The sequence below is a fragment of the Mirounga angustirostris genome, unplaced genomic scaffold (assembly GCF_029215605.1).
Source record: "Mirounga angustirostris isolate CCGP_5_RB_7025 unplaced genomic scaffold, mMirAng1.0.hap1 SCAF_3, whole genome shotgun sequence".
In the NCBI taxonomy this organism is placed as follows: domain Eukaryota; kingdom Metazoa; phylum Chordata; class Mammalia; order Carnivora; family Phocidae; genus Mirounga; species Mirounga angustirostris.
The window spans coordinates 60,006,965-60,022,779 of NW_026991711.1; the positions used below are offsets into that span (position 1 = coordinate 60,006,965).

The 15,815-nt window shown below is 43.7% G+C and overlaps 1 protein-coding gene across 5 annotated transcripts in view; it reads left to right on the plus strand.

Annotated features, from left to right (window-relative positions):
* Positions 1 to 6,160: 6,160 nt before the first annotated feature.
* RNASEH2B (ribonuclease H2 subunit B) overlaps positions 6,161 to 15,815 on the plus strand; it is an 84,779-nt gene continuing 75,124 nt past the window's right edge. Inside the window, exon 1 of one of the 5 annotated variants that reach the window (XM_045869390.3) lies at positions 6,161 to 6,630. In XM_045869390.3, the coding sequence (XP_045725346.1) occupies positions 6,579 to 6,630 (52 nt within the window). In that variant the 5' untranslated portion in view covers positions 6,161 to 6,578. Of the gene's footprint in view, positions 6,631 to 7,144; positions 7,229 to 13,960; positions 14,106 to 15,815 lie in introns of those variants that run through there. The other 4 variants (XM_045869388.3, XM_045869387.3, XM_064586136.1 and 1 more) reach the window with 4 other exon arrangements.

Genomic DNA, 15,815 nt, shown 5'->3' on the forward strand with positions numbered 1-15,815 from the left:
AAAAAATTATAAGCACTTTTAAAAGACAATTGTTTTATTAATTTCATTAAGTTCTTAAAGAATTAGGGGTATTCATGAACTAGCAACATTCATTTGTTCTGTCTAGAGACTTTGATGAATTTTTTTTAAATAGTGTGCTTCATGTTTATGCTAAAAATAGAGAAATGATAAGCACTTTTAAAGGACAGTACTTTTATTAGGTTCTTAAAGAATTAAGAATATTTCATGGACTATGAAGAAGATTCTAAGATGTCAGAAATGTTACATAGTCAACATAATTAGAACAGTTTATGTGAAATTAAATATTCTGTAGAAGATGCAGAAGTTCCTCTTTAAATAATCGATATTACTAATGTTTGCTGTTGAGCAAAACGTTGGGTGGAAGTCACATTACCAGGAGAAATTGTTAATCTTTTGCAATGCATTAGCCATATTTAGCAGTTGCAGTTCCTACTTTCAGATCGTTTGACAGGGTAAGTTCATAAAATATCTCATTACTATTTGAAGAGTATTTTACTTGTAGTCAGAGAGCAGCAGAAATGTTCTGCTTTGATGTTATCTGTGAATATATATCCGTAAGCTTCTTAATTGTGAGACCATTGGTAAAAGGAAGCAGGACCAAAAAGGAACCAGAATATTATTGTTTAAACAGATAGAAGGAAGCACAGAGTAAAATGAAACTAGAAATTAATAATAGTTCTATTATCAAATTGAAATATTAACTGAAATAATTAAAGAACAACTATGGTTAGATTTTAGTCACCAGTCTTTTTTTTATTCTTCTTAGTCGTGGTCATACTTTCTATAAGAGTGTGTATCTTGCTTTTGAAAATAAATGGAGTAATGAAAAATAGCCAACATTTTAGCATTTCTCAATTAATTGACTTGCTAGGTAATTCATCGCTTAAAAAAAAAACACATTTCAAAAGCACTGCACTATAGAAAATATTAATAGCATATATAAAAGCAAATTAAGTGAATAACTGGGACATCAAGTTATTAAAATTTTCTGAAGTGTATGGTGATTGCTCAGGCATTCATGCAGCAAAATATGTAACCATATGATTATCTAACTCATTTGATCATGGTAGCCTATCTCTACAGATATTTCAGGCACAAAAGTAGATTTTGGAGCTTGAGTTGCCTGAATTTTCTTGCTACCTTGATTTTATGTAAATATATGTAATGTTTATAACTGTATGCACACACACAGACTGAAATGTGTAAACATGGTGTCAATAGGCTTCAGCAAAAGACTACCAGGAACACACTGATAGCTGAACAAGTTCGGTTTGTTACTTGTTGCAGGGAGGGTGAAAACACGCTATGGAAACTCACCGGGCTTAGTAAGAGGGTGTTAGAAGGAAGCTTTGGAGTTTGGGCTTTGGTTGGGTGACTTGGGGGAGAGTCTAAGGAAACAGGAATTGTCTCCAGACTGGGTGCTGTTGGAAAGTGGGGCAGTTCTGGGATTGGGTATCTCAATGAATCTTATCTACAGAAAGGGGAAGCTGGAATGAGGAGAAAGCCAGAAATAGTAAAGAAGTAGCAGTCACTCATTTTGGCTGAGAGGGGAGGTGTGTGGCATTTTGTGGATGCCACAGTAACCCATTTTTGTCTGCGCTTTGCCAAAAGCATGAAGTGGCCTGGCATTGTGTCGTTTTATTCTGGTCTCAGGGCAGACTTGTGTGAGGCTGGTATTCTGGGAAATTGTTTATGTCTCCTGGGAGAGTCACATGGTCCAGCTGTGAGCCCCAGGGCAGCTTCTCCATGTCAGGGGTTGCTCTTCTTCCTTTCGTAATAGCTTCAGTTATTCTTGATGTAGGAAAGACGTTAGGATTCGAAGCCAATGGCCAAGAAAGAATTCTTGAGACGTCTTTGGTGCAAAAAGGTGCATGGGGACAGGACCCGTGGGCAAAAAGAGCTGCAATGGGGTCATGAGGAGTGGCCGATAGTCTACTTTCAAGTTGGGAGAGGGTTAGGGATAGCATAAGTTTCTAAGGAATTTTGGAAGCAAGGTTTCCAGGACCTTGAGGGGACTAGCTATTGTTGGGAAAAGACCATTTTTACCGTCTAATAAAACCTTAGTCATGAGACCCTTCAGATGTATATCGGTGGGCCACATACTTGGGGGGTGATTGCCAACACATATCTTGGGGTGTACAGATAAAGGAAATTTCTAAAGAAAATTTTATATGTTAAAGTAGACTTACAGGATCCTGGGGGAGGAGGCGGGGGGTGGGGAGGCGGGGGGGAGACTAGAATTGCCTTTTGCCCTTAGCAAAGTATTAACAGGGAGGCAGTTGAGTCCCTAGGGGAGTGTCACTCTTCCTGTTTCAAGGACTTGTCAGTGGGCTCTAGGAAATTTAATAATTTTTCTTCTGCCTTGGTTTCGCACATTCTTATTCCAGAACTGGCAGATCTCACTGGTTTATGTGTGCCCACTGCCCCTTTGCAACAAGCACAATCCACTTTTAGGTTGGGTGGGTTAAGAGAGTGAACATAAAGGAAATATTCTCCCCAGAAAGGAGGGTTCACTAGTACTCTTTGGTCCCCTTTCTAAACAATTGGCTCTTGTGAGAGCTGATCCCTTTCCCCTCCCCAGCTTATGCTTGATGTTGCCTTCTCTGTTGTCACTAAGATGAACATTTGGCAACAAGACAAAAACAAGGCAACGATCTTTTCTTATGATAAAAGTGATGATAAATGCAATTTTTCATTTGCATTTTGTTTTGAAAAAAGCATTCTCATAAGTTTTTAATAATCTCTGAGAGAGAAAAATCCTTTCTCTACCCTTAGAACTTTTTCTGCTCTGGCCACCACTAAGCATTGCTAAAGGTCCTTTGACTCTGAACTTATTTTTTTTCCCCCAGTTCCTTTTTTTTTTTTTTTTAAACTAGAAAACGAACATCTCTTGCTTCTGGCATTTAGAGGAGCTTCTATGATTCTTCACTCAATTCTCTACTTGTTGTTTCTTGTTCTTTGGAGAATGACCTGCTTGTCTCTTTGCATGTTAGTGTGACTAGTATAAAAATTAATTTGTGGAATATTTTATGGTATACTGGGTGTAATCAACTTGTTCTTATTTGTCACACTTAAGAACACCACAAGCCATACTGTGCCATAACTGCCTATCTATCCATATACATGTTTATTCAAAAGATCCACGCTAAGCTCATGCTGTGCTGGTAAGCTTTGCCCTAGGCTTGGACACCAGGGAAGGAGGGAGGGAAGATGAAGAGCTGTTTCTGGGTTGGTATTCCTGCTCGGCCACTTGCTGATTGGGCATTTGGGGCAATTAGTTGATCTCTCTAAACTTTACATTCTTCCTCTGTAAAACGTGGGGATCACACTAATACTTCCCCTTAAGGCTGTGGAGGATGGAAAGAGATCATCTGAGTTAAGTGTTTAGCACAGTGCTGTCACAGTTAGTACTGAGAGAGAGCCATTGTTATTTTTTGAGGATTAAGTGGTGAGTTACAAGATGCTGTCCTTCCTCAAGGAACTGAAGGAGGATTAGGCTCCACTACCTAGTGACATAACTGGGAAGACTGGAGGCATCTCACTCATTCTTGGGGAAGTGTTGGGGGGCAGCAGGAGAAGTGCTGTAGAGAAGGAATTGTCTAAGACCTGGTGGGTGAGTAAGTTCTTTTTTTGTTTTTTAAGGTTTTATTTATTTATTTTGACAGAGAGAGAGAGAGAGAGACAGCGAGAGAGGGAACACAAGCAGGGGGAGTGGGAGAGGGAGAAGCAGGCTTCCCACCAAGCAGGGAGCCCGATGCGGGGCTCGATGCGGGGTTTCGATGCGGGGTTTCAATGAGGGGTTTAGATGAGGGGTTTAGATGCGGGGCTCGATCCCAGGACCCTGGGATCATGACCTGAGCCGAAGGCAGACGCTTAACGACTGAGCCACCCAGGCGCCCCTGGTGGATGAGTAAGAGTTGGCCAACCAGTGGTGGAGGGTGAGAGAGAAGGTGAAGGAATGAGGCTAGTGGGGGTGGGGGAGGGGGGCAGTGGAGCCCTGGAATTGGGAACCGTGTCAAGGGCTAGATGTGACAAGGGCAGGTCCTCGTGGCCAGACTGTGGACAGGGTGGGAGGCAGTGGGAAGTGTGGCTGGAGGGGCAAGTGAGGACCAGATCTCAAGGTCCCTGTGTTCCAAGCTTAATACCTTGGACTTTATTTACCCCGAGGACAAGTTGTTTTCCCATATCACCACTGGTATGCCTTCCAAGAAGGTACTAAAATACATTTTTTGAGTGGATAAAGGAAATTTTTTAGAAATGTTTGTTGCAACACATTAAAAAAAAAAAGTTTTTGTCCCTGGACCTAAATGTCAGAGAATTAATTATACTCTCATTCATAAAACATAGTTGACAGTTGCCCATGTGCGCACTGGTCCCTCTCATGATTTTTCTTGCCCCCTCATTCCTTATCTGTCCTTTATCCCATTCCCCTCCATTTTGAAGACCATTCCTTATGTGTTTGATACATGGTCTTAAAGGTGCATGTATCCTTATAAAAGATACAGTGATGGGGCACCTGGGTGGCTCAGATGGTTAAGTGTCTGCCTTCGGCTCAGGTCATGATCCCAGGGTCCTGGGATCGAGCCCCACATCAGGCTCCCTGCTCGGCAGGAGCCCTGCTTTCCCTCTCCCTCTACAGTTCCCCCTGCTTATGCTCTCTTGCTGTCAGATAAATAAATAAAACCTTAAAAAAAAAAAGATATAGTGTTGTTCTATGTGTATTTTTAATTTATCTACTTGGTATTCTGCTGTAAATCTAGTCCTGCATCTAACTTTTTTTTTCTCTTGATATGAAGCATCCATGTTGCTACGTGTACATCTAGTTCCTTTCTTTGAACTTCAGCCAAGTCCATGGACAGTATGCACTGAAGCATTATTTATAATAACAGGCTGAAATAACCTAAATATTGCGCACTAGGGAATGGTTAAGTAACCCTGGTACATTAGCAGTGTGAAATAATGTCTCCATTAACAATATTCTGGATGCCATGGAAAAAATGTTTATACAATGTTAAGGGAGAAAAGCAGACAAAATTGTCTTTACTCCGTGAAAACAACCACATAACAAATACATATTCATACAGCCAACGGCTGGAAAGGATCAGAGAAGAATGAAAACAACTCTGCATGTCAGAGCGAGGGAACTGTGGGTAAACGCTTCTCTTGTAGCTGTTAGTAATGATTATGGTGTGCCTGGGGATTTAGCTTACACACCATAACTTTTCCCATGGTATAATCTTGGGGGAGGAAAGAGATCAGAGAAATACTAATCTGTTGCCTGTTCCAGCGTTGGCACCTGGATGTCCCTCCTCAGCCAGAGAGGTGTGTTCTGCAGTTGACTTCAACTGCATTTGCCACCCCCCACGGGGAATGGAATTGAAATTAAAACCCTTTTCAGAAGGCCGAGATCTAGTACTGCCAGATTTAACTGTCTTCAAGAAAAGTGAAGTGCACTAAAAGTTATGTAATATTATTCTTCCACTTGTGCAAAAAAGTAAGACATGGACTTGTATGTGCATGGAAAAATTTTGGAAGAACAGACGAGAAACTGTTAACAGTAATTGCCCCTGGGGAGGGGGACTAGGGATCTGGGGAGGGGGATTGGGGATCTGGGGGAGGAGGGAGACCTCTTTTTCTTTAAAGTATGAGAGATGCATTTATTATCTTCCTTTTAAAAACCATGTATCAGGCACCACTTTCTCAAACAAAATTTTATTTTTCGAAGTTTAAATCCCCAAATTTCATGGCTCTTTCTAAACAACGCTTTCCAAATGTAATTTTTAACTCATTACTAAGAGTCTTCCAAAATAACAAATTCGTATTTTGAGCCTCAAATTGTACACTTCTGTTTAGTGGTGAAGGCTAAACCCAATTTGAGGACTGCTTACAACGCGTTACGGCATTAATTCCAAAGCAGAACGCAACTGATGAGCAAGATACACTGAGAAGAGCGACATCAGGCTTAGGATAGGAGAGCTGTTGCCCTAAACATGGACCCGCCGCAGGCTCTTCCTCCCTGCTGGGTGTGCGCGAATCCTCCAGCCCTCCGGGGGTGGCGGTTCCTCGGTTCCGGGGCTCCGCTCCCCGGGGACGCGGCCTCCCCGGCTCTCGCCCCTGGGAACCTCCCGGCCGGCCGCGCCACCCCTCCGCGGGCCGAGGCGACCCCTCCCGCCTCCGCGTCCCAGGGCGGCCGCCCCGCGCGCCGCGTCACTCGGCGCCCTCGGTGAGCACCTACCACTGGCCGCGCCGCGGAGGGGAGAGGCCGCGACCCTTCCCCTGCCGGCGGGCGACGCGCCACCACTCGTGCCGCCTCGGCCTGGCGCTAAATTTAAAAACTTAACAGGCGCAGCTGGCTGGCTCCGGAAACGAAAGTGAATTCGTCCCCGCGGGCCGCCTCCCGGGCTCTGCCGGCGCCTCGGCGCGCGGCCCTACCCGGAATAGACCCTTCTCCCGCCATTTTCCCCCGGCTCCTGGCAGGCCCCGCGCCCCGCGGGTGAGGCCTGCCGCCGCCGGGCCTGCAGGCGTCGGGCTCGCGCCCCGCGGAGAACGCGGGCGGCATGGACTCTGGAAACCGGGCTCGCGCCCGGCAACATGTATTCCTGCTTCCAGGTAAACACGCCCGCCCGGGCGGCGGCGCGCCTCGCCCGGCCTCCCGCCCGCCCCGCCCGGCCCGAGAGCGCGCGGAGCGGCCGACGGGGACGGCGCGCGGCCGGACTTCCACCTGGAGCGGCGGGGCGCGCCCCCCGTCGGCCCTCGGCGCCCGCGGCCCGACGCGCGCACCCCAGCGGGTCGCGCTACCCGCGCGGAGCCACGCGCCGTGGGCAGTGGTGCTGCGCGCCCCTCGGACGCGGGTGCGGGACGGGATTCCCTTCCCAAAGCGGTTCTCCTCATCTTGGTCGCTGGTTACAGCTAGCTGCCGTTTTCACAACCCAAATCCGAAAGCGCAGAAACGGACCGAGCGTCTTGCCTACGCTGGGGTGGGCCGCAGGAGTGGCCCAGGCCTGCGGGGAACGACGTGGGCTCAGGGTCTCGCGGCACGCTGTGGGGCCCTGGAGTGTCTGCTTTAGGGTGCCGTTTGCTGTCCCCCGCTCTCCGCGCTCGGCAGCTGGCCGCCTCTGGCTTCCCACCGGATCGGATCCAGTGGACCCGGAAAAAGCTCGGACACCGCACTTTTTTAACAGGGCCCCAGCCCTGGGCCAGGCCTTGGGTGGGTGTGCAGGAGGGAAGCCAGATGGTGGTAGGGGTTAGGACAAAGGTGGTTCAAAGAAATTCAGGTGGGTAGATCATGACAGGAATGCTGGCGCCAAGCCTTTTCAGCCTCCCCCTGGGTGATGAGGAGCCATCCAGGGTCTGCAGGAGCTTGGAATAATGGATAGTCAGTTTCCACACGATGGGCTCCAGTAAGTGTCAGGATAAAAGGAGTTTGGGACTAGGGAGTGCAAGTCAAAAGTTTGGCCCTCTTAAAGGATGATACATTGATGTGGTGGCAAAACATTGGAAATAAGGAAAATCCTTTGCTCGCTGTATTTAATTTTTAGATTTAGCTCAGCAAATGCATTATTTTTACAGCAAACAATACTCTGATGATGTTATAGTTCCCAGCAACCTCGACTTTTATAATGAATATTGAAAATTACTGTGTGACAGTCTGTCAAGAATAATTTTTGTGTGTATGTTTAACTTGTTCTTCCTTTATAAAGAGGTATAACATACAGTATACAAATTTAAGGGCAATTCAATGAATACACCCCTGTATTTTCATTGTGTATACATATGTATACACCCCTGTAATGACCCCCCAAGTCAAGGAGTAGAACTTTTTCAGCAAGCTCATGTCTGTTGCTAGATAGCTTTAGTAACCTTTATGATAACCTCTGTCTCTAGAAATATGTTTTGCCTGTTTGGATAAGTGTGTACTCCTTTAGGTCTGGCTTCTTTCAGCATTATATCTGTGAAATTCATCCACATTGTGTGGAGCAGTGGTTTCGTTTATTGGTTGGTTTGTGTTTTCATTGCTGTGTATACTTTATTGTATGAACATCCATGTTTATTTCCTCCACTGTGGGTGGGCATTTGGATTGTTTCCAGTTTGTAACTATTGTGAGTTACACTTCTAAGAACGTTCTTTTATGAGGCTTTTGGTAGACAGAGGCACTCATTTCCCTGAGGTGTATACCCAGGAGTGGAATTGCTGGTTCTGGGTACCTGTATATTCAGCTTTAGTAGATGCTGCTAACCGGTTTTCCGAAGTGGTTATACCGATTTATACCCCCACCTGCAGTGTATGAGAGTTCCCATTGGTCCACATCCTCACTACAGATGTTTGTATACTAAAACCATTAAAGCAAAATTCAGGGTTTTGGCAGAATCTAGCAAAGGCCTATGTGGATACATGCTTTACGTTAGAAAAATCCTCTTCTTGCCTTTATCACATCAATTCGATGAGATTTTGAGGGTAGGAACTCTAATCATTCTTTCAGAATGAAGGGCCTTGTTATGATTCAGGTACACACAAGGGCTGATGATAATTTGAGTTTCTTATTTTGTTCTGTTTAACCGGTATTGACATTTTCATTCTTTTTTTATTTTTTTTTAAAGATTTTTATTTGTTTATTATTTGACAGAGAGAGAGACAGTGAGAGAGGGAACACAAGCAGGGGGAGTGGGAGAGAGAGAAGCAGGCTTCCCGCTGAGCAGGGAGCCCGATGCGGGGCTCGATCCCAGGACCCTGGGATCATGACCTGAGCCGAACGTAGACACTTAACGACTGAGCCACCCAGGTGCCCCTACATTTTCATTCTTGAGGTGTGTTTGTATCCTCACTGTATTAAACACAAAAACCTTCAAAATAATTAAGTATCGATTGCATCCCTGAAAATTGTAGGTTTAATGTGTTTACTGCTGGGCTGTGAGAATTTCAGTCCAATTCCTGTTCAAAACTGAGATGTCCTATGACCTTTGGACTTACTGCAGGAGGCTGAGCGGGCTGTGCAGGACCCTGTTGTCAGGCAGGCAGGTTCTGTAACACAACTTGAGCTTCCTGCTCCTGGCCTTCTAGCCGGCCTTTACTGCCACCTGCAGGTTCTGAGTGGACGAACATTGGTCAGACTTGAGGGCATTGGTCACCTGGGCAACTGGGCCCCACCCCCAGAGTTTTTGATTCCTTGGTTCTGGGATGGGGCTCGAGAATGTGCATTTCAAACAAGTTCCCAGGTGAAGCCGATGCTGCTGGTGTGCGGACACCACTGTTCCTGCTCTGAGACAGCCCTTGGGAGTGGGCTACGAGGCAGGATTGGCCAGCTTCAGGTGTAGCTGTCTTTGTGGGGGCCAGAATTAATATCAGGGGTGCACGTGGAAGCACAGGCCAGGAGGCCTGTCTTCACAGATACGTACTTGTTGGTGTTTTCTCTTTTTCCTAGCAGATGAGAAGTCAGCCCCAGTAAGTTGTACATTTGAGAGAAGGAGACTATATCCTGGTTGGAGTGAGCACCATAGCTACAGTGAAGTTGGGCTCTTAAGAAAGAAAACAAAAATTAAGAATTTTTCAAAAGCATTTGGTGGAAGCAGTTTTACTCAGTTTTAGAAACTTTCTGGGATCCGAAGAGCTTACTCTGTATACTGGAACATGAGCACATTAACCAAGAGGCAAACAGAACTTTAGAAATTGATCCATGAGACAAATGCAAAGCCAGTGGACCTTGGAATGATACTTTTTTCCTGCCATTTAATTCGTGTTGTTTATCAAGTTGCCTATAATTACACTGTGTTATATGTTGAAGGATATATTAAAAAGCACTATTTAGGCCTCTTGTTTTCAATTTCTTTGGAGAAGTCGAATGTCCCAGAAAAACAAAAGCTGGAACTTGGAAGGGATACTTGTGAAGTAGCCCGACTTAGGCCCTTGACTTTCATAGGTCGGTGGGGACAGAACTGCTTCCCATTTCAGCAAGGTAAGCATTTCTTGTAGTTTGGAATAGTCTTAAAGGTTTCTCCAAAATGGCCTGGGGGTACTAGCCTATTTGCAGTTTTAGTTACTGTAACATCTCTAGACCATTAACATCTCTATTTTTTAAAATTTGGTATAAGTTTCTATCCCTTTGCTGCCCCAAAAGTAAATGTTTAAGTCCTATTTTTAATATTTTTCTCTAGTGCAAGTTTTGTACACTGGTCAGTTCTGCTAAGTTGGAATGGGCCCCAACGTGAAAGGTGGGCTGGGAACAGGTTCACTGAGTGGAGGATACGAGATTGTGTGGATTGCTGGCATGGCTGAACCCTGTCACTGCACCAGCTCCAAGTAGATGTCAGAACATTGGGAAACCCTAATGTTGTGTGAGGGACAAAAGGAAGGACAGAAATGATCATAGGACCACTAAATTCATTCGGGCTAGCTTAGTTTGAAAGCATCTCTCAGCCGGCCCCCTGATTAAACAGCCCTAAGATCAAAGTAGACCACATCCCATCTTCAGCTGTAGACAAGTTTTTGCAGTGACGTTATTCCCCTTTATCTCAAGAAAACACACATTAGAAAGTATTTTAGGGAGAGTCATATTTGTTACTTATTTCCCCACAGCATGAGTAATGTCAGCTCTTGCGGGGTTAGAGGATGGGTTGCTTTTTGGGAAATAAGAATCACAGGTGGCCTGCCTGCCTTAGTCATTCCAAATATATTAATGAGCCTTTTATGAGAGTCAGCATGATAATACAAATAATAATATCAGATTTGTCTCTCCAAATAGAATACAAAAATAGATTTGAAAGCATTAGATGAATGCGGGCTTTAGAACCATGTTCTAATTAAATGATTAAAAAAGAAATCAAATTTAAAAGGCAAAACTGATTTTCCTATTTAGTGGTAGAGACCATTTATATTAATGTTATTTCTGATTAGAGTCCTATAGCTTTTTAGTAAGCCCACAAGAAACACTTCTTATTTGGGGAAAAAAAAAAAAGTAACAGTTGCAAGTATACGGTAGGGCGCCTGGGTGGCTCAGTTGGTTAAGCGACTGCCTTCGGCTCAGGTCATGATCCTGGAGTCCCGGGATCGAGTCCCACATCAGGCTCCCTGCTCAGCGGGGAGTCTGCTTCTCCCTCTGACCCTCCCCCCCCATGCTCTCTCTCTCTCATTCTCTCTCTCTCAAATAAATAAAATCTTAAAAAAAAAAAAAAAAAGAAAGTATATGGTAAAGGAAGAATTGCTTAGACCTAAATGACTTCTCAGTGACCCTAAAAAAAAAACACATAGAACTTTTTTCCTCCTTTACTTAGGTAAGGGCACAGAGTTAATCTCAGAAGAAAAATCTAAGCCGGTTTTTTGTTCTTTGGCAACACTGTTTGCATGCGTGCATGTTTGTGTTTGGAAATATAGCTTGTGGGCTGAAAGCCTCCTTACTTTCAGAAGAGCTTATTCACAGGGGAGGAACCTGTGCTTAGCTTGGTGAGGGATGGGGAATAATTCAAGTGCTGATTTTAGACAACCTCTGACTAATTAAGTTCAGCTTCTTGGAAGATTTGTCTTTTACTGAATAGTCTTCTGCAGGCCTTCAGCAGTGTGGGAGTCTCTGAATTCTCCAGCATGGAGCATGTTTGATATTTCCCACACAAATCCCGAGGCTGGTTTTGTCTTTACAAAGTTGTTTTTGGTGGGACCCCCACTGACCTTTCTCAGATGGCCATTAGATCTGGTCCCTTTGCTGGCGGAGCACGTTCTGAAGGGGGTGGACTTAATCAGTTGTCAGTTGGTATAATCAAACTGAGCCTGATGTTGTCCTGTTAGTAATTGTTCTGAAAGATTTAGGACATTTATAAGAACTTATAACTCTTACATATTTATCCTCCAGGGCAGAAAAAATTTTTCATAAAAGGAGAGTAAGAAATGTTTATAACTTTTTTCATTTGAGTATAGTTGATGCGCGATGTTACCTTAGTTTCAGGTGCACAACATAATAATTCAGCAACTCTATATATACCTTATGCTGTGCTCGCCGCAAATGTGGCCACCATCTGTCACCATGTGATGCTATTATAATACCATTGACTCTATACTTTGTATGCTGTACCTTTTATCCCCATGACATGTTCATTCCATAGCTGGAAGCCTGGATCTCCCACTCCCCTTCACCCATTTTGTCTACCCCCCACCCGCCTCCCCTGTGGCAATCATCAGTTTGTTCTCTGTATTTATAGGTCTGTTTCTGCTTTTTGTTTGTTTTGTTTTGTTTTTATATTGCACATGTAAGTGAAATCATGGTATTTTTCTCTGTCTAACTTATTTTACTTAGTATAAAACACTCTAGATCCATCCATTTGTTGCAGATAGCAAGATCTTATCTTTTTCACGGCTGAGTGATATTCTATTTTATATATATATCTCACATCTTCTTTACCCATTCATCTCTTGATGGACACTTGGATTCCATATCTTGGCTCTTGTAAATAATGCTGCAATAAACATAGGGATGGCTATAATAGCATTTTTCTAGATATGTCTCCTAAGGCAAGGGAAACAAAAGCACATCAACATAAAAAGCTTTTAAAAAAATTTGACTGCATCAAAATAAAAAGCTTCTGCACAGTGAAGGAAACCATCAACCAAACAAAAAGGCAACCTACAAAAGAGGAGACTATATTTGCAAATAATATATCCAATAAGGGGTTAATTTCCAAAATATATAAAGAACTGCTGTAACTCAACATCAAAAAAAAAAAAAAAAAAACCCAAATAATTTGATTTAAAGATGGGCAGAAAACCTGAATAGACATTTTTCCAGAGAACACATACAGATGGCCAACAGGCACAGGAAAAGATGCTCAACATCAGTCATTATCAGGAAAATGCAAATCAAAACCACCGTGAGATATCACCTTACACCTGTCAGAATGGCTAGAATCAAAAAGAAGAAATAATAAGTGTTGGCGAGGATGTGGAGAAAAAGAAACCCACATGCACTGTTGGTGGGAATGCAAAGTGGTGCAGCCACTGTGGAAAACTGTATGGAGCTTCCTCAAAAAATTAAAAGTAGAACTACCATAAGATCTAGTAATTCCACTACTGGGTATTTACTTAAAGAAGACATAATTTTTAATTTGAATAGCAGAAAAGGAGCTGCATGGATTTCCCCCATATCCTCTAAGCTTTCACCATGATGTTAAGAAACAAACAACTCATCAATATTTTCTAAAGTGTTATAATAAAACACACCTAAAACTAGGCTTATGCTATTTATTGGCTCTATGTCCTTCAACAAATTGCATCCTCTTTGTAAAGCCTCAATTTCTTTATCTTTACAGTGGGGAGAACAGTCCCAGCCTCCTAAGCTCTTATTGCGCCCCAAGCTCTTAGCTCCAGACTTGGGACAGAGTAAGCATCCAGTAAACATTCACTGAAAGGAAAAATGTCTCACATTCCATTTTTTTCCTGCAGTCTTTGTTACACTGCCCTTTGTCCTCCTTTTCCACTTCTACCCAAACTCTATCCTTTTTCAAGGCTCAGTTCAACTTCAGTTTCCACAAAGCTAAGCCATTGTATGGATCACAAAATGAATTCCAGTATTCTTAAATTTTTCTCATTTTTCAGTTTCTGCCTTTATTTCACTGTGTACTCATACTACTTATTCACTGTAACATTCACTAAAATACTGAGGGATATTGGGGTTATACAATGTCTCTTTCTTTTAATGCCCATGACTTTGGGTCTACCTGGACCTCTGTCTGCTCTTCACATTCTCTGCCTGGCAAATGCCTACTAATCCTTTAAACTCAGCCCACAGCTCCTCCAAGACATCTTCCCTCTGAGACTCTCTGATGTTAGTGAGCAAGCTAGTGGTACTTCTTGAACCTACCTACACATTTCATCATGATTATTTGGTTCACTATCATTTTTTTTTTTTTTTTTTTTGAGTAGGCTCTGCACCTAGTATGGAGCCCAACACAGCGCTTGAACTCACGACCCTGAGATCATGACCTGAGCTGAAATCAAGAGTCAGATGCTTAACCAACTGAGCCACCCAGGCGCCCCAGTTAGCCATCATTTTTATATAAAGATGTATTGAACCCCCAGTACATGCCAGTGGCTGGAGAGAATCCAGGTGTGTACTTCCTGTGTCACCACCATCAGCTGCTCATCGCTGGGCACCTTGGCCTTCAGCTTCAGAGCCCACCCTTGCCCAGTGTCTCTGAAAGGAGCATGCCACTTAGACTTTCAGCCTTTTTGTCCAGAAGTCCTTTGTATGTGCTTTTTAAATATCTTTAAAAGGTAACTTTCCTTTCCAGGTATGATTGTCGCTGAGTGGAATGGGCTGAGTGCTGAAAGGGTCGGATCTGTGTGTTCTCATTCCTGTTTTATTATCTGCCTCTGAAACAACTAGGATCCGAGTTGGCCAAGGTCTCTAGCCAGAGCTGATTTCCTGCAGGAGCCTAAGACATTTGGCGAGGCTCTGCTGTATCAGTTGCTGTTTTGACCAGTTAAATCTTCATTTAGACATTTTTCTCCCAGTTTTCTTTTAGTAACTTCTTTTATTAGAATAGTATTACATACCCTTTAGTAAGACAGAAAAATATAAAGAAGAAAATCATCTATCATCTTGCCACTGAGAAATAACAATTTTGGAAATATTTCTTTCTAGTCTTTATATATTGTGTGTATTCTAGTATAAAGTCAGTGTTCTTAATTTTTTTCTCATTTTTCTATTTTTACCCGTATTTCACTATTTACTCTTTCTACTTACAAGTTTATTTCTATTGTAACAAATATACCAAATAAGTACTGCTTCACAGTGTACATATTTTGGATCGGTTATCTTTAAGAGTGGGTAAAGACTGAAAATACAAATGGATGCCAGAGAGGTGAGCATAAATTCACAGAACTGTAGTGGGCACAATGGCCAGCTGGGATTCTTCAAAAGCCATTCGAGGTAGAAGTTTTCAGGACAACCACAGCCTCCTGCAAACATCCCTTGGGGTGCTTGCCATAAATAGGATGACAGTTTGAATAGACCATGAGTCAGTCTGCCTTAGTATGGAAATTACTGTTTAATCTAGTAGAGTCAGTCCATCCTACTTGTGTTACAAAACCTGGCCCATACTTCTTTAGGAGTTTCCTAGCCGGTTCATCTATTCCTAGGAAGGGCCAGCTGGGTGTCGGGGACAGGGGCAGGGTGAAGAGTCTCAGAACATTGGAACTATACCTTGCAGCACCGAGAGGTCCAGAGCGTCTGCCTGTCTGAGAGTTCACTTCCTCTTCTCAAACCAGCGTCCTCCACTTCATGGAAAACAGGCTGCACACTGCACCCAAGCCTCAGATCTCCCTGTGTCTGCTGGGAGAAGCTGCCCCTCTTCTCTTATTTCTTGTTTCAAGACAGCCTTCTGACTGGCCCCACTGCGATCACATGCAACCCCAGCACCCCCTATTAGCTGTAGCCATGAGGGGCAAGCTCCACTACAGCAGCAGGTGGGAGACGGGGAGGATGGAGGGGTGCTTGAGGGTAAGGAGCACTTTTCCAGGAGAAGGGAAGGTGAGGCTAGGCACCACAAGAGCTAGCCACTGCCCTCATGCACCCATGTGCCAGAGCCGCATGGGACCAGGCTCGTCTCAGCCGAGCATTCTCAGTTTCTCAGTTATTGGTGGTCTCTTTGACTGGATGGCATATAGGTGGGGCAGAGGTTTATTGTATGAAGAAGTAGATTTGGGCTGTTCATTTACTCAGGGTTTATATAATTTTTAGGAAACCCATCTTCTAGGGCCTGTATCTTCTAGCTCCTACACCTTCGCACTACACTTTGATGTATTTTATTGTAGT